This window comes from Amblyomma maculatum, chromosome 1 (genome assembly GCF_055883805.1).
Source record: "Amblyomma maculatum isolate TAMU_Amacu chromosome 1, ASM5588380v1, whole genome shotgun sequence".
NCBI classification, from domain to species: domain Eukaryota; kingdom Metazoa; phylum Arthropoda; class Arachnida; order Ixodida; family Ixodidae; genus Amblyomma; species Amblyomma maculatum.
In genome coordinates, this window is record NC_139344.1 from 122,387,979 (window position 1) to 122,412,516 (window position 24,538).

At 44.8% G+C, this 24,538-nt stretch overlaps 1 protein-coding gene and 5 non-coding genes across 8 annotated transcripts in view; all 6 read right to left on the reverse strand.

The window, feature by feature from the left end:
* The window catches only part of vimar (visceral mesodermal armadillo-repeats), a 72,250-nt gene extending 60,983 nt beyond the window's left edge, over window positions 1-11,267 (reverse strand). For all 3 annotated transcript variants that reach the window (XM_084588933.1, XM_084588932.1, XM_084588934.1), the window contains exons 1-6: window positions 11,111-11,267; window positions 10,628-10,744; window positions 10,359-10,520; window positions 8,793-8,918; window positions 6,409-6,552; window positions 501-626 (exon numbers count right to left, since the gene is read on the reverse strand). In XM_084588933.1, the coding sequence (XP_084445059.1) occupies window positions 501-626; window positions 6,409-6,552; window positions 8,793-8,918; window positions 10,359-10,520; window positions 10,628-10,744; window positions 11,111-11,114 (679 nt within the window). In that variant the 5' untranslated portion in view covers window positions 11,115-11,267. The remainder of the gene's footprint in view (window positions 1-500; window positions 627-6,408; window positions 6,553-8,792; window positions 8,919-10,358; window positions 10,521-10,627; window positions 10,745-11,110) is intronic.
* Window positions 11,268-23,015: 11,748 nt separating this feature from the next.
* Window positions 23,016-23,087, reverse strand: TRNAE-CUC (transfer RNA glutamic acid (anticodon CUC)). Its single transcript has one exon. It is a non-coding gene; the product is annotated as a tRNA-Glu (tRNA).
* A 71-nt stretch (window positions 23,088-23,158) lies between these two features.
* On the reverse strand, window positions 23,159-23,230 carry TRNAQ-CUG (transfer RNA glutamine (anticodon CUG)). The gene has a single exon. It is a non-coding gene; the product is annotated as a tRNA-Gln (tRNA).
* Window positions 23,231-23,237: 7 nt separating this feature from the next.
* On the reverse strand, window positions 23,238-23,309 carry TRNAE-CUC (transfer RNA glutamic acid (anticodon CUC)). The gene has a single exon. It is a non-coding gene; the product is annotated as a tRNA-Glu (tRNA).
* Window positions 23,310-23,381: 72 nt separating this feature from the next.
* Window positions 23,382-23,453, reverse strand: TRNAQ-CUG (transfer RNA glutamine (anticodon CUG)). The gene has a single exon. It is a non-coding gene; the product is annotated as a tRNA-Gln (tRNA).
* Window positions 23,454-23,460: 7 nt separating this feature from the next.
* TRNAE-CUC (transfer RNA glutamic acid (anticodon CUC)) lies at window positions 23,461-23,533 on the reverse strand. Its single transcript has one exon. It is a non-coding gene; the product is annotated as a tRNA-Glu (tRNA).
* Window positions 23,534-24,538: the final 1,005 nt, after the last annotated feature.

The following is a 24,538-nucleotide window of genomic DNA, read 5'->3' on the forward strand; positions in this document are numbered from 1 at the left end:
TGGAAAGTTTATCTTAAACGAAAAATATGCAAAACTGTTTGCCTTAAGCTGATTTCTTTCATATTGAATCTTATGGGAAACCAAACAATGTTCTCACATTGTTCAGCTTATCATTCATCTTAACTGAGTGCACCTTAACAGGAATATGGTGGTGCTAAGCGCCAAGTAATAAGACGGGAGACTAAATTGGATAGAGGCCTAGAACTCCCCTTTATTACGATGACTGTGGCTTATACACAGATTAGATGATACGACTGATAGCAGCCCCTACACATACACAACGAGGAATCTACTGCATGTGGCTTAACCTGACTGAAATAGTAATTAAAAAACGGTCAAGAGAAAGCACTGCAATCACGAAGTTAGTAGCATCATTGTATCTAGAATGGTAATGACTCATTTGCAGGGAGAAAAACCTGGCACCATGTTTTCATTTTTTTTTTTCCTGAATGACTGCATCATAAATGCAACGAATAAAAATTGAATGTGCAGATGCTTACCTGAATCTGCAATGCCATTAAGAACCAAAATGCAATGCATGACGACATCTTCAACATCCGAATACTTTTGCAGGTACTTGAGCAGAATATCAATCACTCCCAAACGAAGGGCATCCTCCTGAATTTCTGCAATTGCAGGTCAACCTAGTCGTGAACATGTTCGACCACCTTCCAAGACATGCTGCCACAGGCTGTGTTTATGAAGCACCACTAGCTAATGGCTGCCTGCCTTCTTATAGCAATATTTTATGAGAATATAAGAATGGTTTCACTATATACTGAGCTTGATTACCAGAAATCTGAAGGCAGATTGTTACATTCATTCAAAGAGGGAATCAAAAGCAACACTTCCGCAGCAACCGCAACAACTTTGCCAATGAACAAATCAAACTGAAAGTTTTATATCACTGCCTGAAGTCCCTTCTACATGGCACTACCATCCAACACAGTTATTTTTAACACATCTATACCAATATCAGGTGCTAGCTCCTCAAGCTAAATATTTGCATAACATTTACCACTTTCCAAAGTCATGCACATAAAGCTCAGAAGGCTGTCCTTTATCAGATCAAACATCAGACATTTATCATTATAGGGGCGTGAAATGCGTTCGCTATATACAGACGCGCGTGAGAGAGACAAAGGAGGGAAACGTGAATGCGACCACCGCGCAGTCGGGCAGCCTTGAAACTGAGATTGTATTTCACGTTAGATCATGCGCGCCCGCCGTGCCTGCCGACGAGGTTGGCGCTTCTAGCCTGCTGACGTAAACATCCGCTGGCTGCAGAGAGACAGACAACGGCGTCGATTGCGCGCGGAATCAACATCGTCATCATCAGCCTGACTATACCCACTGCAGGGCGAAGGACTCTCCCATATTTCTCCACTTAACCCGGTTCTGTGCTAGCTGCATCCACTTGACCCCCGCGAACTTCTTAACCTCATCCGCCCACCTAACTTTCTGCCGCCCCCTGCTACGCTTTCCTTCTCTTGGAATCCAGTTTGTTACCCTAAGCAACCATCGGTTATCCTCTCTTCGCACTACATGTCCCGCCCATGCCCATTTCTTCTTCTTAATTTCCAATAGAATGTCGGTAACTTGAGTTATTTCTCTGACCCACTCTGCACGCTTCCTATCTTTTAATGTTACCCCTACCATTTTGCGTTCCATAGCCCTCTGGGTTGTCCTCAACTTAAGTAGAACTTTCTTGGTTAGCCTCCACATTTCAGCCCCATAGGTGAGTACAGGTAAGATGCAACTGTTGTATACTTTCCTCTTGAGGGATACCGGTAAGGTGCTAGTCATAATCTGCGAGTACTTGCCAAATGCGCTCCATCCCAATCTTATTCTTCTTGTTATTTCCTTTTCATGGTCCGGATCTGCGGTTACTACCTGTCCTAAGTAGACATAATCGCCTACTACTTCCAGTACTTCGCTACCTAATGGAAACTGCTGTTCCGTCCCGAGGCTGTTGAACATTACCTTAGTCTTCTGCATATTGATTTTCAAGCCTATCTTTCTACTTTTCCTGTCTAGGTCATCAATCATTATTTGCAGTTCATCCCCTGAGTTGCTTAGCAAGGCACTGTCCTCAGCAAATCGCAGATTACTGAGGTATTCTCCATGTACCCTTATCCCTAACTGCTCCCATTATACGTAACAGACAGTAAGCTGATTGGTCTGTAATTTTTAAGGTCCTTAGAGTTCCCTTTCTTATGAATGAGGATTGCATTCTTCCATGGTTCCGGTACCGTCGATGACACCACGCACTGCGTATACAGGGTGGCCAGTTTTTCTAGCACGATATCTCCCCCGTCCTTTAGCAAATCTGTAGTTATCTGATCCTCTCCAGCTGATTTTCCCTTTTTCATAAATTCTAATGCTTTCTTGACCTCGTCCTTCATCACTGGTGGAATGTCTGACTGTTTTTCCCTGCCGCCAATCTCGTTACGGTCCTGACTACTTTGGCTGCTGTAGAGATCAGTATAGAACTCCTCGGCTACTTTGACTATCTTGTCCATATTGGTGATGACGTTGCCCACCTTGTCCCTTATTGCATACATCTGGTTTTTGCCTATGCCCAATTTCTTCTTTACCGCTTTAAGGTTTCCCCCCTTCTTTACAGCATGCTCGATTTTCTCCATGTTATACTTCCTTATATCAGCCACCTTGTGCTTATTGATTAGCTTTAATATCTCGGCCAATTCGATCTGGTCTGTTGGATTGGAAGCTTTCATATTCTGGCATATTTTAATCAAATCTTTCGTCTCCTTAGACAGCTTACCGGTATCCTCTCTAACTATCCTACCGCCTACTTCTACCGCACACTCCGTAATCATATCTCTCAAATTATTGTTCATTGCTTCCAGGGTAATGCCGCCATCCTCGGTTAGAGCCGAATATCTATTCTGTAGCGAGATCCTGAATTCTTCTGCCCTCCCCCTCACCGCTAATTCGTTGATGGGTTTCTTTCTTACTAATCTGTTGCGTTCCTTCTTCAGATCTAGGTTAATTCGGGACCTCACCATCCTGTGGTCACTGCATCGCACTTTCCCAATTACCTCTACATCTTGCACAATGGCAGGGGTTGAACACATTATGAAGTCAATTTCATTTTTAGTCTCCCCGTTAGAACTTTTCGATGTCCATTTCCGGTTCTTGCATTTGCTGAAGAAGGTATCCATGATTTGTAAGTTATTGCGCTCTGCAAACTCAACTAGTAACTCCCCCCTGCTATTCCTAGAACCAATGCCATAGTTACCTACTGCCTGGTCTCCTGCCTGTTTTTTCCCTACCTTGGCATTGAAGTCGCCCATTAGTACAGTATACTGCGTCTTTACTTTTCGCATTGCCGATTCTACATCTTCGTAGAAGCTTTCAACTGCCTGGTCATCATACCTACATGTAGGTGCATAGGCCTGTACAACCTTCAGTTTATACCGCTTATTAAGCCTAATTAAGATGACTGCCACCCTCTCATTAATACTATAGAATTCATCTATATTACCCGCTATATACTTATTGACAAGGAAACCTACTCCTAGTTGTCGCCTTTCTGGTAAGCCTTGATAACACAGTACATGCCCATCCTTCAGTACAGTATATGCCTCATTCGGCCTCCTAACCTCACTAAGCCCTATGACATCCCATTTCATACCTTCTAGTTCCTCTAACAGTACTGCTAAGCTAGCTTCACTAGCTAGGGTTCTAACGTTAAACGTTGCCAGGGTCGGATTCCAATGGCGGCCTGTCCATCGGAGCCAGAAGTTCTTAGCACCCCCTGCTGCGTCACAGGTCTGACCGCCGCCGTGGTCAGTTGTTCCGCAGCCGCTGGTGACTGAGGGCCGGGGTTTTATGAAGCTTATCATGAGAAATCATGGCCAATTACTGCACCAGGGTGGCCAACTCCTGTTCTGGTGAGGGAGTGCATTGCCGGAGGTGCTCACCGGCATCAAGTCGCACCCCAAACCTGTTTATGCAATTCCATCGACACGCGGATTTTTTTTTTTTTCTTTTTAAATCCGGTGGAGAATTGCGCGGCACCGGGATTTGAACCCCGGTCCTCTTGCATGCGAGGCATCAGAGCCTCTACAATCATTACGGCGCCATCAGTTTTACAATGAGAATACTGTCAGAATTTTACAGTGGCTCTGTCAGAATTTTACAGTGGCTAAAGTACCATGGATCACTCTATTTAGGTATTTACGTGAACTGTGAGCAGCGACCTATGCACGGCATCTCTAAGGCGCCTAGCTCGTAGCAATTCTGCGAAAAATCATGGATTCAAGCATTTTTTTGCAGAATTGTACATTAGCAGCCATATTCTTTTTTTTTTATACTATTCTTGCTACAGGCATCATTAGGAATGACAGAATGATAGGAAAGTGACCAATTCAGCATATCTACATGAATATAACACAAGGAGGCAGTTTGAGATCTCAAGGGAATTAAAAATTATATTGATTACAATATAACCTTAAACTGTTAAGGCCTACTACAGCCAAGAGGCCCCCCAAAATACGCAGACAGCACGTTAAAACACAGAAGCAACGAATATGTCTTTATTTCAGAGAAAACGCATCAGGTGCGCACACCACAAAGGTGTGCAGCCAAATCTCTGGTACTTTAATGTAAACGGCCTCCTACACAGCAGCAGCCACTATCACAATCCCGCTGGTACTCCTGTCTCGAGCTGGCCGGTTCACGAACCAGCTTTTCATTCTTTGTGTTCCCTACCCCACTCAATTCTTTCAGTGGCTTCTTTTTCTCAACATGCCACGACACTTTCTCCTTTGCACTTGAATGCAGCAAGCTTTGCCCCAAGGTCATCAAAAAGTTGGCTTCTCCTAGCAACTCATAAGATTGGCGGCGAAGCTCACTGTAGTTACCTTGAAGAGCTCAGAGAAAATACTCCTCACACTGAATCTGTACCACGGTTCCGAATCAATGACCTAGCAAGAAATATTTCTTAGGGGGTTTGATATGGCCGTAGGTAATAAAATAAAAACAGCCCACGCCCAAACGATAACTTCTGCTTTAATAAAGCAGAAGGGTTAGTAGTTTCATTTACTAAACATGCATAAAAACGGAAGTGCCCACAGGGCTCCTAGGACTTGATTCTGTAAAGAGCATTTACTTTTATTACAAAAAAAAAAAAACACTCGTATGAAGAAAAAAAAGGAGGAGGGGTATCGCACAGCTTAGAAAGTTTTAGGTGGTGTTCTGACACCAAAACACCTGCCTCGGCTATGCCTTTTTTCCGAATATCACATGACGTGCATTTTTAAGCATTATTTGATGCCTCTCATAGAATAATGCAAATTATTTTCCCCATTCACACAATTTGTAATTTTCTGCAACACCAAAAAAAAAAATAATAATTCCTCGGCGTCTTTTTTTCCCCGGCAGCCTGCCTTACCTTACAATAGGAAAACATGCTTTGCTGCCCACTTAAAAAATGATGAAAAGAGTCAATAAAATTTGTTACTGCCATGCACCTTCATGATTGAACAAGTGACATGCAGGTTGCTGCTTTCTGTCACCAATTGATGCTGACGGTTTGACAATCATCGAGTGATCTGTAACCGCACTTTCTCCTGTTTCAAACCTTCCCATCTAACATTACACAGTATAATACCCACTGCATCTCCATAAAGAGTCTTCATCAAGTCCATTCATTCACTCAATAACATTTTTACATCCCAATTTCTATCATAGCACATTGTTCCAAACTCAAATCTACAAGTTTCTGTCACTCACACATAAAAACATGTATATTTGCTGGATGATGCCACTGCCATCAAATAAAAAGTAGACAGTGCAAGCAACTCCAAAATGCGAAATATTACAAATGCAAAAATATTCCTTTTTGATTTTCCAGAAAAAAAAAAATGTTTTTTAATCCTGGCCTGTTAAAATGATGCGGTGAAAATGCCATGCAAATGAATCTGATCCATCAGCTCACAGCACTGAACAGAACAGCCATACAAGGAAACAACTTCCCAAGTGATCTAGTAAAAAGGAATCTGTAACAATGTTATGCTTTGAAGCCATAGAGATGCGTGAACCAAAGTGAAAAATCTGCCACAACAGCTTTGAATGCACTAGGTACCCAAGCTGCTATGTCACTGTTCTAACTGCCACTGCAACCGAGGCCTCAATGTTTTCAGCAGAGAAGAATGAGCAGTGTTAGTAAAGCTATGCTATTGCTCGCTAGTAAAAAAGCAAGTAGTCCCTGTGAGACTGCCACACACAACATGCTGTCTGATGCCTAAGGTGAAAAAGTTAAGTTAAATTCCAATTACTACAAACATTTCTTCTTTGAACATTAGTTCCAGCCAAGACTGAAAATTGCATTCAATTACAGGCACTGGAGGTCATTCTGAAAAGACAAGAAATGCTAGTTACCTTGCATATCAGTCAAATTGAGAAGGCAGCCTGAGACAACAGTGTGCAAATCTTTGGGCGCCGAGTCAACTTCAAGAACATTTTGCAGAAGCTGTAACAGTTGCTCCACACCCTGCTTTGACCGAACGAGATCCCTGCCATCATCTGAAAATATGTCGAGAATAAACAATGAATGGGACATCAAGTAGTGTGGGGCCAGTGTCATTATCACTGCACATAATTGAAAGGAACATTAAAGGAACATGCACAGCTCAGGTGCTATGGCCGTTGCACTACGCAACCTAAGAGTACAGGTGTCCACAAATGTTTTCAAACATGAAAATTGGGACAAAAATCAATTTTTTTGGCAATCTAGGCATGCAGCCATGATCGGAATGCTGAGGTCTGCACTTCCTCCAGCACATTTGCATGATCAAGCTCTCAGCGCCTGGCAGCACCTTAGGGAGTGATCAAATTCTACTTTTTTATTTGTGATTTCAGTGTTCTGAAAACTATGATTATTGGCCATACCTCTGACTGCCACTTAGGCCACGACAAAAGTGACACTCCCTTTTAAATCATAAGGAGCGCATGTCAGATAGCATCCCTCATATTCGTGTGACTGACACCGTTTAGTAATGCAGACACATGCTATGTATGGCCACAGCAGCACGCAGACACTGATAGCTTGACATATGTTCAAGCAGATGGTGTTGTAAAAGCTCAGGAACGGCAATGCTCACACAAGTTGTTTCTTCCTGTTACCTCTCTCCTGCTGCCTTCTGAAGCCTCTCTCCTCCCTGATCATGGCATCAGACTCTCATGTTTGCCCTTGCCTTTCCTACTTATGCACATTCAACTACAACTGATCGGATCCAACACAAATCCAATCTCTACATTTCAGCCAGCCCAATCATGCTGCATCAAATACAAATGCTGAACCAATGGGATGCCCTCCTTACTAATAATTACACAAAGTGCACTGTAGACACAGAAAGTGAGAAGGCAAACATTTTACAGAATATGCAGAAGAACCATGGATTACAATGCAGACTTAACGTACATATTATATGAATAAACAGGGAAAGTAACACCACATTACCTTTCAGACAGTAAAATCTCATTAATTGGACCACCATTAATTTAGGAATTCGGATAATCGAAACCAAGAGCGCAGTGCTGGCTGACGCCCATGTAAATCCATGACACTGGACACTCCTTAACTTAGACTGAAGGGGGTCCCATCAAGATTCAAGACATGGCCCACGAAGCCAGCGATCCCCGAAATAAACCTCCCTGAATGTGAATTGCTTGAAACAATGGTGCCTCTGCACCTCAAGCATGCATTCTGTAACAGGCGCAACAACAATCCAAAATCCCCCATAGCTGAAATGTAGCCCAGCTGGATAGTTTCAGTTTTGCTTCTCTTAATTAAATTCACACCATCCCGCCCCTACCATCGCCCGTCAGGAGCACTTTTCAGCCAGTCATGCCATTTCAGACACCGCTTTGAGTGTCATTGATCTTTTAATTTTATTTTGAGATGATGCCACGCTGTTCTAACACCTATGCATATTTCACTCTCTTGCATCTACAAACTTCCTTTGCACTTCAATCAAATATGCTGACCAGAAGTATGTCACAGCACAGCCAGTACGGTTAAGCATTCTAAAAACATGCCAGGGTCATTTGCAAAGAGGCACCACTGCTACAGCATCGCACTATGAAAAGGGTGGCAGAGACACTGATGATTATGGTAGATATTCCCGATAGTGTGCACCAGAAAGAGCACTTGACAAAATTGCAAAATATTGTCGTTGTGACTGAGTTTTCATCTCAAATGAATAGACATCCATATTTTAAGCTTTCATTAGACAATATTACTGCGATACAAATGGTTGTCAGCAGTTTTTTGGGGACATTCAACAATTTGAACTTTCAGATGAATCGAACATTTTTTCTGCTCCTTTTAAGGTCGAATAAGTGAGGTTTCACTGCAAAAACCAATAGCTGAGCAAGGTTCAGTACAGTATTGCTGCACTGCATATTGCTAGGACATGAAGCAGTAAGAGTATGTAAGATAATGCAGCCCAAAAATATGCTCTTATGACAAATTAAGATGACTATTGATTGCTTTCTGAATGATTAGAACACTCAAGCCTTCACAGCCCCACATGACAGCAGCAAAGGGCAGAAAATAGACCTACATCAAAGGGAATTAGGTGCACTTCAGCAATCCATAAAATCTAGGTAGCATGCACGTGCATCATAAAAGATATCTGTACCTGTAAAGTTCAAATTTAGAAACTTTTATAGAAGCATGCAAAACCCTGCATGAAGCAGTTTGAAAGTATTTATTACTGAATAAAGCTGACATCTTTTTAAACAGAGAGCACTGATCTCACCATTATCATAGCAGATGTTCCCCAGTGCACGGCAGGCCTGAAGTACCACTGCATAGTTCTTATAAGACACCAGACCAAGGAGAGGTTCAACAACAGCCACATCAGTGAACTGTTTTCTCAAAGGCTCTGTTGAGGCAAAAATATTAGGTCATGGCACCAAATGCTGCCAAATGCATTGACACTACTCGGCCAGTGCGACAAGCCTCAATAAAAACCTGAAGGAAAAGCAAAACAATAAAAGATGAGGACATGCTACTTGCGCACTGAGTAGAAAGAACTTTGGTACCAGGAAAAAAAGAATACAGATGTACCAATAGCCCATCAGAGCTGACAATACACAGGAAAGAGCTAACACAGTCATTTGTCCCTTTTGGTAACCTTTCTTTGAAATGGGCAACCACCCAGATGTGTATAGTTAAACCTGGTTTATGCATGCACATATTATTTTGCCATCTATTCCTTAAAGGTCCTGTGGTTGAAAACACAATCTAGCAAGCCAAACTAAGCTGGAGTATTCAAACCGAGTGCGGGATCAAGGCAGTACTCTTTTCATACACTCAGGCAGTGAGAAGCCGGAATATTAAGAATCAGTGCCTGAAAAGCGCCATTCCTTTGCCACTGCCGAAATTGCTACTGTTGTTTCTCTTGCTGTCAAATATGCAATGACTGTATATACCTTGCAGAAAGTGTAATGAAGCTATGGACAAGTGATATGCTCAATAATGTTTGCTGACAAGCCTATAACCTCAAAGCAGGTGCATAAGCTTCATTTGCTTGCATTAATTTGGAAGCTACCCACCACATACACATATATACATGCTTTGCTTCAAGCGTGTTTACGACCACTTAACGTCCACAGCGATCATGTCAAAGCAGCCACTGCGACGGCTATGGCATCCAGCTTCTCAGCTCAAGGTCATAGATTTAATTCTAGCTACAGTGGCTTCATTCTGATGGACAAAAAAAAATTAAAAAAACAAAACAAAACAGTGTACTGAGATTTTTAGGCAAGTTAAAGGACCCCCGGTAGCAACAACTAGCACACAGTCTTTAACTACAGCAATGCTTCGTAGCCCATAGTGTTGATCTGGAAAGTGAAATTTCATAATGTAATAACAAAATATTAGGGCTAGTTTTATACAACATAATGATAAAAGAGTTCTTCAATGATCACTACACAACACCAAATGGCATTGACAAACTGAGATGATATATGACTTGGCCAGACCTTTCACAAGAAAAAGGATCAGAAGTTAACGGCAACAACAGTAGGAGAATGGTAACATAGCATAGAAATATTCCAGACAATATCTTACTGAAAACTCTTATTTCTTCATAAACATAAAATGCAGGCACAAAAGCAGGCAGTTTGTGACTTGAGAAAACTAGGCAATGGGTAGCAGGGCTGTACACAGTGTTAACATTAAGCATGCAGTACTCCACCAGATTACTAACTACTTAGCAGTCAGGATGGATAACCTAATCTCTACAAGCTACATGTACATTAATTCAAAATATATTACTGTGGCGCTTTCTAAACTCAAAGTTATGAAGAAGTAAACGCACCATATTTGGCAGCTTCTGCTATAAGTTGAACAAGCAGTGCCAGAGTATCTTCACTGATGGTTGTAAAAACTTTAAGGAGGTCTTTCGTGGAGCTGACAAACGCGCTCTTCACAAGGCGCTGACATACCTCCTGCCGGCTGGCTTCGGATTTTGGGTCTTTCTCTGCGCAACAAGCATACATTAGCACGACAGTGGAACAGAAAGGCACGGCTACGTAAATCGAAAAGCACTGCAGCGATGAATTAACGCTGTGTTGTCTCGACACTTACCATCAGCTGAGAGAAGCGCCAGAAGACTATTCAGACGAAGACTCAAATCTGCACAGCTGGCTTTTTGATCTTGGCCAGCGCTTAGCTTGAGGCCATTGAGAATTTCGGTAATGTTATCTGAAAGCGTTCAATGGTATAACGAACAGCAATATGACGCGAAAGCGCATAATAATCTTTCATTGCAAATGAAAGCATGAACACGGAAAGGATGAAACGAATAAAGCAATATTGACTAAAATTACGGGAAAAATAACTTAAAGCGCCTCATGTCTATTTTAGCCATCAAGAAGCAGCCTAATGTTTAGACTCCCTTAGCACACCGGATGAGCATCTCCCCTGCTCCACTTGGAGACAGGGGATCGTGCAGACCGTCACGCCCTTCTCAGGACTGTCAACAATTTCGCCGTGAAGCTCGCCACAGCTGATCGCTTAAAGCGGTATTTTATTTAGCCATATCTTCCCCTATCATTCATGGCTACATACCCATTGCGGACACAGCTGGCGAACAGCACTTTACTGCACGTAGTGATTGGAGCTAGATCGGTACATCGCTGCGACTCGTCGGGTCAGAGCAGCGCAGCTAGCGCAGCAGTCCATCAAGAGAAAACAAGGAAAATAACCTTTAAATGGATCTGGATGCGGCTGCGGCCGCCGCGAGAAACTGGATACGGATAAAGCTATGGTGCGCAACTACTATAATGCGGTTTATAAAGTTAGCGGCAAATTTTGAACTTTATAAGTAAACAACAAAAATCTAAGCCCGAGCGAGGAACAAAAACTAGATATTCTGATTAGGAGGGCATATAAAAGAGCACTAGGAACTCTCACCAGCGTCTCAACTGAGAAGCTGTTGAGAACTGGGGCCCATAATACGTGGCGTGAAATCGGTAAAGCGGTGAGGGAGGCGCAACGCGCAGCTCTGGAAACTGAGTTCCATGAGGGTAGGAAGAAAGATCCTGGCCAGCACAGGGAAAACCAGAGGGAGCTGTCATACGTGGCAGCAGAAATCGATATTCAGGTTCGAAAAAGACTGAGGTTCGCTCCAATTCCGAATCATATGCGCCGATACACAACAAGGAGCGCAGGGCACATAGAGTCAAATATAGGTATTGGAAAAAGACTAGAAGGGGTAGAATCTACTCAAATTCCCTACTGCGATGCGGCCTAGAAGGGGCGGCGGTAATGGCAGTAATCGATGGGGACTACGAGACGGTGGTCACCGGATCCCTCAACACTAGAAACTTGTTTATAGCGGAAGAGGCTGCTCTGGCGTTAGCCTGCAGGAGCACCAAACCAAAATTCATACTTTGCGACTGCCTGCAAGATGGCAGTAAGAAACTTTAATAAGGGGAACGTTTCTAAATAAGCAGTTAAGATACTTGGACAACCGGTATCGGATAGAGAGATCACCATCATGTGGGTCCCGGCTCACGAGGGGATTCCGGGTTATGACGCCAATGACGCTGTTAACAGTCTCGCCCGAGATATCTACACCCGGGCGGCCATGGAATCACCCTTACCCGGGTCGAAGGATCCGCTCATCACGTAGACGGAAATCACCGCTGCACACGGGAATCAAAAGCTAGACCTCCTACCTCCAGATCGGTCTGTCACACCTAAGAAGTGCAAAGACGCGAAAATTACAAACAAACCGATTCTTTCTACCTTATCTATACGGGGAAAGAGAGGAACCTCCAAAGTTCGGCTCCAAATGCGGGATAATAGCCAATCAGGATCATCTCATTTGGAATGCGCCGATTCTCTCGGGCAAGTTGATGGAATCCGAGAGAAAGAAACCTGGGATGCCCTACTCCGGAACCGGGTTCCGGAGCAGCAAGCTCGAGTAATCCGTCTGGCATGGGACGCTCTGCTAAAGACGTCCATCTGAGGGGTACCCTCTCCCTTGGAGGGCCCTTAGGGTCTTCCTGAGGGAGCGGAGGAGGCAATAAAGTTATCTTCAACTTGAACTTGAACTTGAATAATAATAATAATAATAATAATAATAATAATAATAATAATAATAATAATAATAATAATAATAATAATAATAATAATAATAATAATAATAATAATAATAATAATAATAATAATCGATTCATAGAAAGGGAACAGCGCAGTATCTGTCACACTTGCTCTGTGGACACCTGAACCGCGTCGTAATGGATGAAAGGATGGTGGGAGTGAAAGTGGAAAGAGAGAAAGGGGAAGCTGTAGTGGATGGCTTCAGAGCGATTTCGACCACCTGGGGGTCTTTAACGTGCGCTGACATCGCACAGCACACGGACGCCACTTCGTTTCGCCTCCATCGAAACGCAGCCGCCGTGGTCGGGTTCGAACCCGGGAACTCCGGCACAGTAGTCGAAAAATTGATTTATAGGAAACGAAAAGCGCCGTATATGCCATGCTTTCTTTGTGGAAAACTGAACAGCGCCATAAAGAATAAGTTCTGCTGGCATGCCCACACCCATCCCTACCCCTATCCTCAACCCCACCCGAGAGAACTGAGGGGCGACCCTGTCCGGTTGCTGCACCCTCGATGCCTAAAAGGCCTAGCGCAGCGTGCCCGGACTGCGGCAAACGCCAATGGAGTGCCTGTCTAGGCATCCCACCTAGCGATTGTAAGGGTGTCACAATCTGCCTCACATATCGAGCAGAACTTACAGGATCTCTCGCCTCGCATATAGAGCGGCATTTACGGGATCTCCTCGCTCCTCCGAGCATGCTTCGACATGACGCTTCGGGCTAGCGACCACGCGTCCTTGACGTGGCCACGGTGCAAATAGCCGAGAGTATAAAAAGGCATACCACAGCACGCCCGCGGCGGTGCGCTCTGGGAAGATTCAGTCTTCCTGACCTCTCTCGGGGCCGCTCTGGAAAAGCGTCTTGTTTTTCACCGAGCCCGCGATCAACTCATCGTTTCTCCTCTTGTATGGCCGCCGCTACCGATCAACTCAGCGACTTCGACGCCTCTAACAAGAAAACCGTGAGAATCCCTTTTTGCCACAGACTGTCGGTTGATTGAATATTGTTTTCGCCTTTGTTGAAACCTTGACCTGACTTAGTATTTTTACGCTGTGTTTTGTTCATTGTCGAGGTTTTTTCTCTTGCTAATAATCGAGTCGTCTTTTATCACTATCGTGTCGTGGCGTTTTATTTTTATTGTATTATTATGGAGTGCAATTTCGACTACTTTCTATAAATATCCAATTGTTTGTAAAAGAAAGTGACTTTCTTGAACTTACTCCTCAATCACACACCGACACATGTACTTCACGGGTTTACCGACCTAACCTTTAAATGTGTTCTCAAACCTCATAGAGGGACGACGGGTAACCGTAAAGGGGATCCCGCGCCTCTATGACCGTAAAGGCGGGGGTTTATGACAAAGGGTGTGACCTTTAAGGTCGCTACAGTACTTCTCACCACCACCTACACCAAGGAATCGGAAGGCAAGCCAAGCCTGGATAAGTCAACTTCAGAGTTAACGTCAGCTCAGGTGCCACAACAGATTGAGTCTAATCCCGTTAAGAGTACTCTTGCTGTAATGTCGCAGGCAGTGTCACAGGCCAAGGATCAGACAGAAGCTGTTGTATTACCTACCGCCCCTGATGTTGAGTGGCCTGCTCTACCATCAAAGGCCAACGCCAGGCCTCATCCCAGTTTGGGTGCCACACGTACTGAAAATTCTGACAACCCCGACAGCCAGCAGGTGAAAGAAATGCTGAAACAGCTGGTTCGTTCAATGCGGGTGCTGCTCTCCAGCATAAACTCGCAAACAGCAAAGTTTGCTGTTCAGTTTTTGGACGCATTTGAGCCGCTCTTGGCGGCATTGCAATAATTCACAATGGCGCAACAAACTAACCCCACCTCTGTGACGATGCACTTGTGCCGCAGTGTAGTGATGCAATGGAATGCCCGAGACCTGCGTGGTCGGCTGAGTGACTTCCGACAGCGGGTACAGAAGCACCGCTTTCCTGTGATTGTGATCTGTGAGCCCAACATGCCGGCTGCTTTCCGCCTTTCTGGATATGTTCTGCTATGGTCTAGAGAAGCAGACGAAACAAGCAAAGTGCTGGTATGTGTACGCCAAGACATTGCGCACGTCCGCCATGCTCCGCAGCCCCACAACACGAACCACTACATTTGTTTGACGTTAACCCTGAAAGGACGAGTATGTTCTGTAATTGGCGCTCATATTCCACCGAGGGATGGCTTGGACAAATCATATCTATTTTCAACAATCCAGTGTTGTGCAGCTCCTCGTATTATTGTGGGGGACTTTAATGCTCACCACCCTCAGTGGGGTAGTGCCATAATGAGCAATAGAGGAAGAGACCTGACAGACTTTATGCATACGCAAGATCTCGTCAATATAAACGACGGCTCACCGACGTTTCTACGCGGAACAACCTACAGCAGCTGCTTGGATGTGGCGTTTGTTTCCAGAAGCCTCCATCTCTCCGTTTCTTGGTGTAGTGATGTGGAAACACATGGGAGTGATCACATACCAACGTGCATATGCATCAAGTGGTTTGCACCTGCCACTTCACCTCGTGTGCAATACACAGACTGGCCCGCCTTTAGGGCAGCGGTGGAGACTTCCAGCGTGGACCTCCAGTCACCATCTCAAATAGAGGGACTCATTACTTCCTCTTTCAGTGAGAACACTCGCTATGTTTGTGTGCCGGTGTCAGTTTCCAGCATCGACTTGGAATTCGAGCAACTTCGCGCGATCCGTCGGCGGGCTGAAGAAGTACAGAAGAACGAAATCCGCGCAAGATCTCGCACTTTCTCGCCGAGCTAATCGACAAGTTTTGCGCCACCTGGAGAGGTTAGGACGACAACGTTGGAGACAGTTCTGCTCATCACTGGATCCCCGTAAGCCCCTGTCGCGTATCTGGCATGTTGCGAGAAGCTTGCGCACACCTCCGCGAGAAAGGCACCCTTTTCGTGCCCTGGCCCTTTATCAACGCCGCAATGAAGTTGACGTAGCTGAAGATTTTTGTAAAATGGTTGTGGGCACAAACCAGGCACAGTTACCAATTTCAGAGGTTTTTGCACCACCTTCGCCGAATGATCAATACGACGTGCCCTTTACAATAGCTGAATTAAACGCCGCTCTTGCTTCTTGTCGGCATTCATCTGCACCTGGTCCTGACGGGATTACTTATTCAACCTTATCAAACCTAGGCAAGGATGGTAGAACTGCACTACTTAATTAATTCAATGATATATGGGCTTCTAGTACTGTTCCTGAACACTGGAAAATTAGCCGCCTGGTTGCTCTTTTGAAGCCTGGAAAGCCTCCTCTCGAACTTACCTCATACCGGCCAGTTGCCCTAGCAAGCTGTATTGGAAAAGTTATGGAGCGCATGGTGCTGGCAAGACTTGAGTGGTATCTAGAGAGTAATGATCTTTATCCAAATATGATGACTGGATTTCGCCAATGGAAGGCGGACGCTCTTCCATTGACAGCGTCATCGACCTTGTGGCGACAGTAGAACACGAAAAGCGTCACCGTCGACTAGTAGCTGCTGCATTTTTAGATATAAAGGGAGCTTACGACAACGTCTTCCATGAAGCTATTCTTGGTGGACTTAACGACGTGGGAGTTGGTGGCCGGCTGTACTTGTGGATTGTAAGCTATCTCAGCGGCCGCTCTGTTTACATGACTACGCCTGAAGGAGATACTACCCGCTTTCAGGTCGGTCGTGGAGTTCCACGGGGAGGAGTTCTCAGCCCAACTTTATTTAACGTTGCGCTAATTGGCCTGGTGAGTGAACTGCCAACTAACATCCACATATATGTGCATATGCTGACGACATCTGCATCTGGGCCTCTGGTTCGACGGGCCCACAACTACGTGCGAGACTGCAACGAGCTGTGTCATCAACATCGATGTACTTACGGCGTCAAGGTTTATTTTTAGCGGCAGAAAAGTGTGCAGTGATCGCGTTTACGGGAAAATGTGTCAGCCGCTACCCGATTACCCTTCATGGAGTCGTAATACCATACGTCTCCAGGCACAGATTCTTGGGAGTAATTATTGACCACCGACTATCTTGGTCGAAACATATTGCTATGGTGAAGAAAAGGCTAATTAATTTTTGCCATGTACTTCGTTACATAGCTGGCATCAAATGGGGTCCAAGTGAGCGCTCCTTAATACGGCTTTACGAGGCTCTGTTTGTTGGCTACATCCGGTACAGTCTCCCAGTACTCTCTAGTATGAGCATTTCCTGCTTGCTGACTTTAGAGAGCATGCAAGCGCAGGCACTGAAAATATGCCTTGGACTGCCCAGATGCACCTCTAACAAAGGCACAATTGAAGAGGCACACGCTCGCCCAATGTTCATATACTTGTCACACGAACCACTTCGTGTATATTTAAGAGCACTTACAAGACACCGTTTTCACCCACTCAGCAAGATTCTGGATGAGAGGCCGGACTGCAGTTTTACAAGTGCACTCCGCTGCCATCAGTCGCAAGTACCGACAGGATATGCCCTCCCATATCGTCCCACTCAACCAACCTTTGGTGCACCTTCGTGTTCCCGGAATACTAAAGAAATCAATGGTACCAATTAGTGGACTCAAACAACTTACTCTGGCACACATCTGGTCAGAATATCCCAATTATATTCACGTATACACCGATGGATCTGTGTCAGCACAGGCATCCGCTGCAGCTGTGGTCATACCAGCTCAAAAAACGACTTTGCATTTCCTTTTGGGACATACCTCTACATCAACCTCTGCCGAACTTGTAGCCATTCGGGAATCTATTCGCTATATATGTGGGGAACCACCTCAACAATGGTGTATATTCACGGACTCGAAGACTGCATTACAAATTTTGGAAAACTTCTTACGCCACACTGCCTATCAGTCCCTGGCACTAAACATTATGGAGCTCATCACATCTGCCCAGCTGCAAGGCCACATGATATTGTTTCAATGAATCCCTGCCCACTGCGGCCTCCATGGGAATGAGCAGGCCGATGTTGAAGCGAAAAGCGCACTCATCAATGGCTTCCAAACAGCTGTGCCTTTTTCAAGAGCGGATACGACGTGTCTTCTAAAGAGTTGTATGAATATTGCTACAGCAGCTTACTGGGCTCAACCAGACGCCCGACACATCCGTCTAAGAAGGCTCGATCGAACATTTAAATTTAATTATCCGCGTGATATTCCGCGTCATCAGGCATGCTTTTTACATAGACTTCGTTTAAACGTGACTTTCACGCGCAAGTACTTACATTTAATTGGACAGATGGACTCACCGGAATGTTCAACTTGTGGCATCCCAGAGACTGTGGACCATGTATTATTGGTGTGCCCAGCGTATGCGAACGAAAGAAATGTGCTAGCTGCTTCCTTGAAGCGTTTAGACAAGAGGCCTCTGTCGGAGCAACTGCTGCTGGGCGCTTGGCAGGACAAGGGGAAGGGCGCCCAGGCAGTGCGTGCTCTTTGCCGTTATTTGAGCGCCAGCGGACTTGATTCGCGCTTGTAAAGCAAGCTGCTGTGTCTGTATATATATTTCATATGCCTTCTCCCACATCGTCACCCATCCTGACCTTCTTTCTTCTCTCCTTCCCCTTCCCCAGTGCAGAGTAGCAGGCCAGATTTGAATTATTCGGGCCAACCTCTCTGCCTTTTCCTTTCAATAAATCCATCTATCTAAACATCCACTTGACCCCTGCAAACTTCTTAATCTCATCCGCCCACCTAACTTTCTGCCGCCCCCTGCTACGCTTTCCTTCCCTTGGAATCCAGTTTGTTACCCTAAGCGACCATCGGTTATCCTCTCTTCGCACTACATGTCCTGCCCATGTTCATTTCTTCTTAAGTTGAGGACAACCCAGAGGGCTATGGAACTAAAAATGGTAGGGGTAACATTAAGAGATAGGAAGCGTGCAGAGTGGGTCAGAGAAATAACTCAAGTTACCGACATTCTAGTGGTAATTAAGAAGAAATTTTGGCCTATTATTTGGATAATCATGACTGCTGTCTCTAATATTGCGCCCGCAGACCCAACACTCATTCGTTGAAAGCAGCATTCGCGTGATCACCAGCATCTTTTATTATAGTACTTTAAACATATAAAAATATACACTGCAGAATACAATAATAGCGAAGGAAAGTTGCAACCAGTCCGCTCCAGCCCGCTTTTGGAAATTGCGTCGCCCCATCTCAGCCAACACAGTACATTTGGCCCTGCTAAGGCGAACATCATAAAACCATCCACTGAATTCTTTGAGAGTAAGACCTTGAATGTTCGTACACAAAACGCGAACCGCTTGAAAGCAGCATACCCGCGGGCGTCAGCGTGCACGCCAACGGCAGTCCTGAAGAGGCTGACGTACGCAGTTCCTTTAACGAAAGTGGCTTGCGTCAGCAGTTGCACGAAGACTCCAAAGCGAAGTCTCCCTACGAAATTGACCTTGAATGCCTTCGAACCGACATCACGTTGCCCTGTGTAAATACCTCGAGGGAATTTAACTCTGAAGGTACGTTTTCGAGCGAGAGAAAGTAGAAGAAAGTGGCGACTTCTCAAGGGAGTCTATAACTCGTAAACTTGAAACGCGTCCATAAGCCAGAGTACAGGAACATCGGCGTTGATAAATCGTATATGAAGGAAAAAAAAAAAAAAAGGGAGATATGGGAGATATGGAGATTCCCAAATTTTCCACGCGAGCATAATCGCAAATAGAGCGCGGAAAATAGCTACGCAGGCACATCGTGGTAAACAATCCTTGTCAGGCAAGAATAATGACTACAGGTTGGCACACTTCTCGGCATTAGAAGCCGCCCTCGGTTAATTTCGATCGCCTCGGGTGCTTTACAGTGCCAGCAGAGTGATTAGTCACATTGCTGTGCTCTTCCCCGGAAATGAGCAGCCGTTTACAATAATAGCTAGCGCAGCACTGGAAGTGGTAGGTGAATATGTCTACTTAGGGCGGGTAGTAACAGAAACCGGACCACGAAAGGGAAATAACTAGGAGAATAAGATTGGGATGGAGCGCATTTGGCAAGTACTCGAAGATCACGACTAGTGACAATTATCGGTATCGACAGAGCGAGTTGTTGGGCGAATTGGTGACCATCACTTGAATAGCTATAGCGCGAAAGACGGGACAAGAAAGGAGGACAGAACATAGCGCTGACTCGCAACTGAAGTCTTTCTGACAAACCTGCCAGTATCAATACTCCGCTGGTGGGAATTGGAACCGAGAAGGCACAGTTCATGCATACGTTTCGACCTTCGAAAAACTACTTGCACAGGTCAACATATTCACATTCAAGATAGACTCTTTCTTTATCTGGCAAAGCTATCGAGGGCGCAAGAATACATTCCTCTTGAAGCCGTGTTATCATCAGGGCTTCGGTGATCTCTGTCGCCAAAACGTCACGGTTTCTTCCTATCACAATGCAGTCCTGATACAGTGGCTCGCAATAATTATCTGCATTGTAACTTTCATTTTTCTTACAGCGCGCGCCCTGTAATGGCAACACGTAAGATAACGCGCAGTTTGGCTGATGTACTTCTCACAGGACACTGGCAAGGAATTAATCATCACTTCGTGGCAACAAACAGAACGTTTAGCGTGCCTCTTCGAATTGCCCTGCGTGAGATTCACTGTTCGAGGAATTCGCTTAGGCGCCGAAAAACAAAAAACGTCCATTCCCGCCTGCTTTCCAATTCTCCTTAGCCTGTGTGAAACCTGGTATGGCACAACAACAACAACCTTTCTTTCCTTTTTGTATGGAAAAACTAATACATACATACATACATACATACATACATACATACATACATACATACATACATACATACATACATACATACATACATACATACATACATACATACATACATACATACATACATACATACATACATACATACATACATACATACATACATACATACATACATACATACATACATACATACATACATACATACATACATACATACATACATACATACATACATACATACATACATACATACATACATACATACATACATACATACATACATACATAAAACGTGAAAATAACCAAATAAAGACAGTCCAGAAGAATGTCACATTCGTTTCATACGAAGAGTGGAGAGTTGGGCTGGTTGGTTTATAATCACGGTGGAAACAGAGCTGACTCAGGAAGATGCAAGAACACAACAGAGGCGCTGTGTTGAGCTCTTTAATTCGTCCTGTGTTAGCTCTATTCTCACCATGAGTCCAACTGTAATTGGCAGGTCAAGTTTTTCAAGACACTGCTGGACGGTTTGTTACCAATGTGAAAGAGGACTATATGTCCTAGCAAGGAAGCCCGCAGCGTGGGACGAAATGAAGATGCAAGTAAAAATGTTAGTCCAAAGTTTAGGGGATACCCACCAAGGTGGTGTAAAATTTGTAATAAGGCAATGATTACTCACTGACATCCACATAAGCGCAGCCGTGCGCCTACGAAAGAGAGTTGTACAGCTTTCTCGGAAACTTCGTAGTTAGACAAATTCGTCCTAGTTCGGGTTCGAACCCGTGACCACCGCCTTAGCAGGGTACGGCTCTATCATCTGAGCAAACTATGAAGGCTAGCAGATTGTAGGGCGAGAGCAAATTGATCATTAACTGAAAGTCGGATCAGGGCCCATGTTAGTCCAAAATTTACTGGAAGCCCCCAAGGTGGAGTATATTTGAAATAGCGGAGTGATTACTCACTGACACCCACCTAAGCGCAACCGTACGGCTACAAAGGAAAGTTACACAGCTTTTTCATAAACTTCTTAGTTAAAAAAAAATCACCTTGGTCCGGGGTTTGCAATTGTACCCGGGGTTTGCAAAATGATTGCAATTGAAAGAGGTACTACGTTCCTGCGCTACAGTGAGAGTTGAAACAAAAGGAACTTAAACAGCTGCCAGGAAGTCTGGTTGTGATGAAAGTAACGGAATCAACCAAATGCACTCGCGAAATAAGCCTACGAAACATTCATTCGTTCCAAACTCGAATATTCCTCAGCGATCTGGAATCCCTATCAGACCTATCTAATCAATCAGCTCGAGGCCATCCAAAATCGCGCGGCCCGTTTTATCACATCGCAGTATGACAGACGACATAGCGTAACTGTTATCAAATCATCCCTCAATCTTCAACCCATGGCACTTCGGCGTAAAATTTCACAGCTTTGTTTATTCCACAAATTATATTACAACTTTCCACAGCTAAGATCCTCTGTCCTCCACACGCCGCTTCGCACTTCACGCCGACTCTTTAACTCTTTAAGTTTACAACGCATACACGGCTCCACTAACCCTTTCAATAAATCTTTCCTACCTAGCGCTATTTCATTATGGAATGAACTCCCTGATGCCATTGTCACTGAAACAGATCCAAATAAATTCAGGCAAATATTAACAGTACATTTCAAGTACTGAATGATTCTTCCGCGCTTCTTAGTGCGTGTTGTTTTTTCAGGTTGTTCTTGAGCAGCAGTGTCTTTTATGTTGATGTTTAACGTTGATGTTTTGTTTTTAGAATAGTTACAAGATGAACCCTGTACCATGTATTTCTGTTTTATATTATTGTATTATCGACCAATGTATTATGTCACGGTTGTTCCCCCCCTTATGTAATGCCCTAACAAAAGGGCCCTTAAGGGTAAATAAATGATGATGATGATGATGATGATGATGATGATGATGATGATGATGATGATGATGATGATGATGATGATGATGATAAAAGCTAATTAGACGGCCTTGATGTTGAAAAATACTAAGCAGTAGTCTTTCGGGACCGAGCAGAACGACTGTAGCTGGTAGTAGTTGCGATTAGGTTTTGGGTAATTAAAAACTGCACGCTTCTAGGAACAAGGTTTATTATCGATAATATTTTCAAATATTATTTTATTATGAAGGGAGCTCTGATAGCGGGATGATAGCAAGCACGTTCGTCGAAAAGTATCGGTACCCTTCTGGTGAATAAAAAGAAACGCAAAACATGGCTTCAAAGAATAATTTGTGGTTAGCATGCGTTAGCTAATCGTCGAAACTGAAGTTAGCGTGGAAGCTGCGATAAGCACGCGCGAGATTAAGAAGGCGCTGGAGGGGCTAGGCGGCTGGCAAGTCGTCGAGACCTGATGGCTTGGAAGCAGCGTTCTGCTAAGGTTTTGCGTCCCTGCTATCGCCGATCCTTCATTCTGTGTTCGCACAAGTGTGTGAGGAAACACGTGCCACTTGGTACTGATCCCCGAAACAGAAGACAGTAGAAAATAAAGAGAGAGCGACCACCTCCTTGCGCGTCCACACCAAGAGTGGACGACCCTCTGATCCTTGGATTCGGAGTCCAGAGTGCTAACCATTACAACATGAGATCGCCATCTTTCCGACGCCGGGAATCGAACCCGGGCCTCCTAGGTGAGAGCTAGGTATCCTAGCCACTAGACCACGCCGGAACGTGGCAGAGGATCGCAAGCGAGAGCACAAGAGAATGCAGATGCATGCCATCAGAAAAAAAAAGAGGCGCAGGTCTCACCGAGATTTGAACTCGGATCGCTGGATTCAGAGTCCAGAGTGCTAACCATTACACCATGAGACCGCCATCTTTCCGACGCCGGGAATCGAACCCGGGCCTCCTGGGTGAGAGCCAGGTATCCTAGCCACTAGACCACGCCGGAACGTGGCAGAGGATCGCAAGCGAGAGCACAAGAGAATGCAGATGCATGCCATCAGAAAAAAACAAGAGGCGCAGGACTCACCGAGATTTGAACTCGGATCGCTGGATTCAGAGTCCAGAGCGCTAACAATTACACCATGAGACCGCCATCTTTCCGACGCCGGGAATCGAACCCGGGCCCTCCTGGATGAGAGCCAGGTATTCTAGCCACTAGACCACGCCGGAACGTGGCAGAGATCGCAAGCGAGAGCACAAGAGAATGCAGATGCATGCCATAAGAAAAAAAAAAAAGAGAAGAGGCGCAGGTCTCACCGAGATTTGAACTTGGATCGCAGGATTCAGAGTCCAGAGTGCTAACATTACACCATGAGACCGCCATCCTCCCGACGCCGGGAATCGAACCCGGGCCTCCTGGGTGAGAGGCAGGTATCCTAGCCACTAGACCACGCCTTTTTTTTTTTTTCTTTATTGCCTGGCTTTGACACAAAATACACCGCACTGGAACTTAAAACAACAGTAAAAAAGGAATAATATATGTACACAAAGGTAGCTAGCGTTGCCTAACACCCACTGAGGGGCAGGCATTGTCATGTTAAAATTCCTTGAGCACCGTCAAAGGTTCCAGCTTTGACAGCCACTCAGGAGCACATGGTTGCAATTTAAGCACGTCGAGCCATCGCTGCACACTTTCACGGAAATACATGCGGGCTGGCCGTGCATCTGGATCGCAGTGATAACCAGCCATTCGTGCGCGCCATATACTGTGGAGGCACATTAACATAACCTGGTAATGTATTAAAACGCGTAAAGAAAATGCAAGTTGCTCCGGGAGCTAAAACGTTTTTCTTTATGCTACATACCGGTACTTTGAGTGTAAAATCATTTATGGAGGAGAAGGGTATGTTCCTACCGTGGGGGGCCCAATGTCTCATATGCAAACAGCCAGAGACAATAGATCACGTGTTTTTGCATTGCTGGGAGGGGGTATATTTGTGGGATGTTCTGCAAAGGACAATAAAAAAACAGTTGCCACTTGATTCCCATGGCATTAGGTATTTGCCATTGGATAACCACGATGATATGCCACTAGACCACGCCTTTTTTTTTCCTTTATTGCATGAATTGGTACAAATACATCAGTAAACGATCGTGGTTGCCATGCCCCTTGGCTGACAACCGCGTCTAATGGACTTTCATTACCACAAGTTCGCCCATCAGACTCAAGACCTT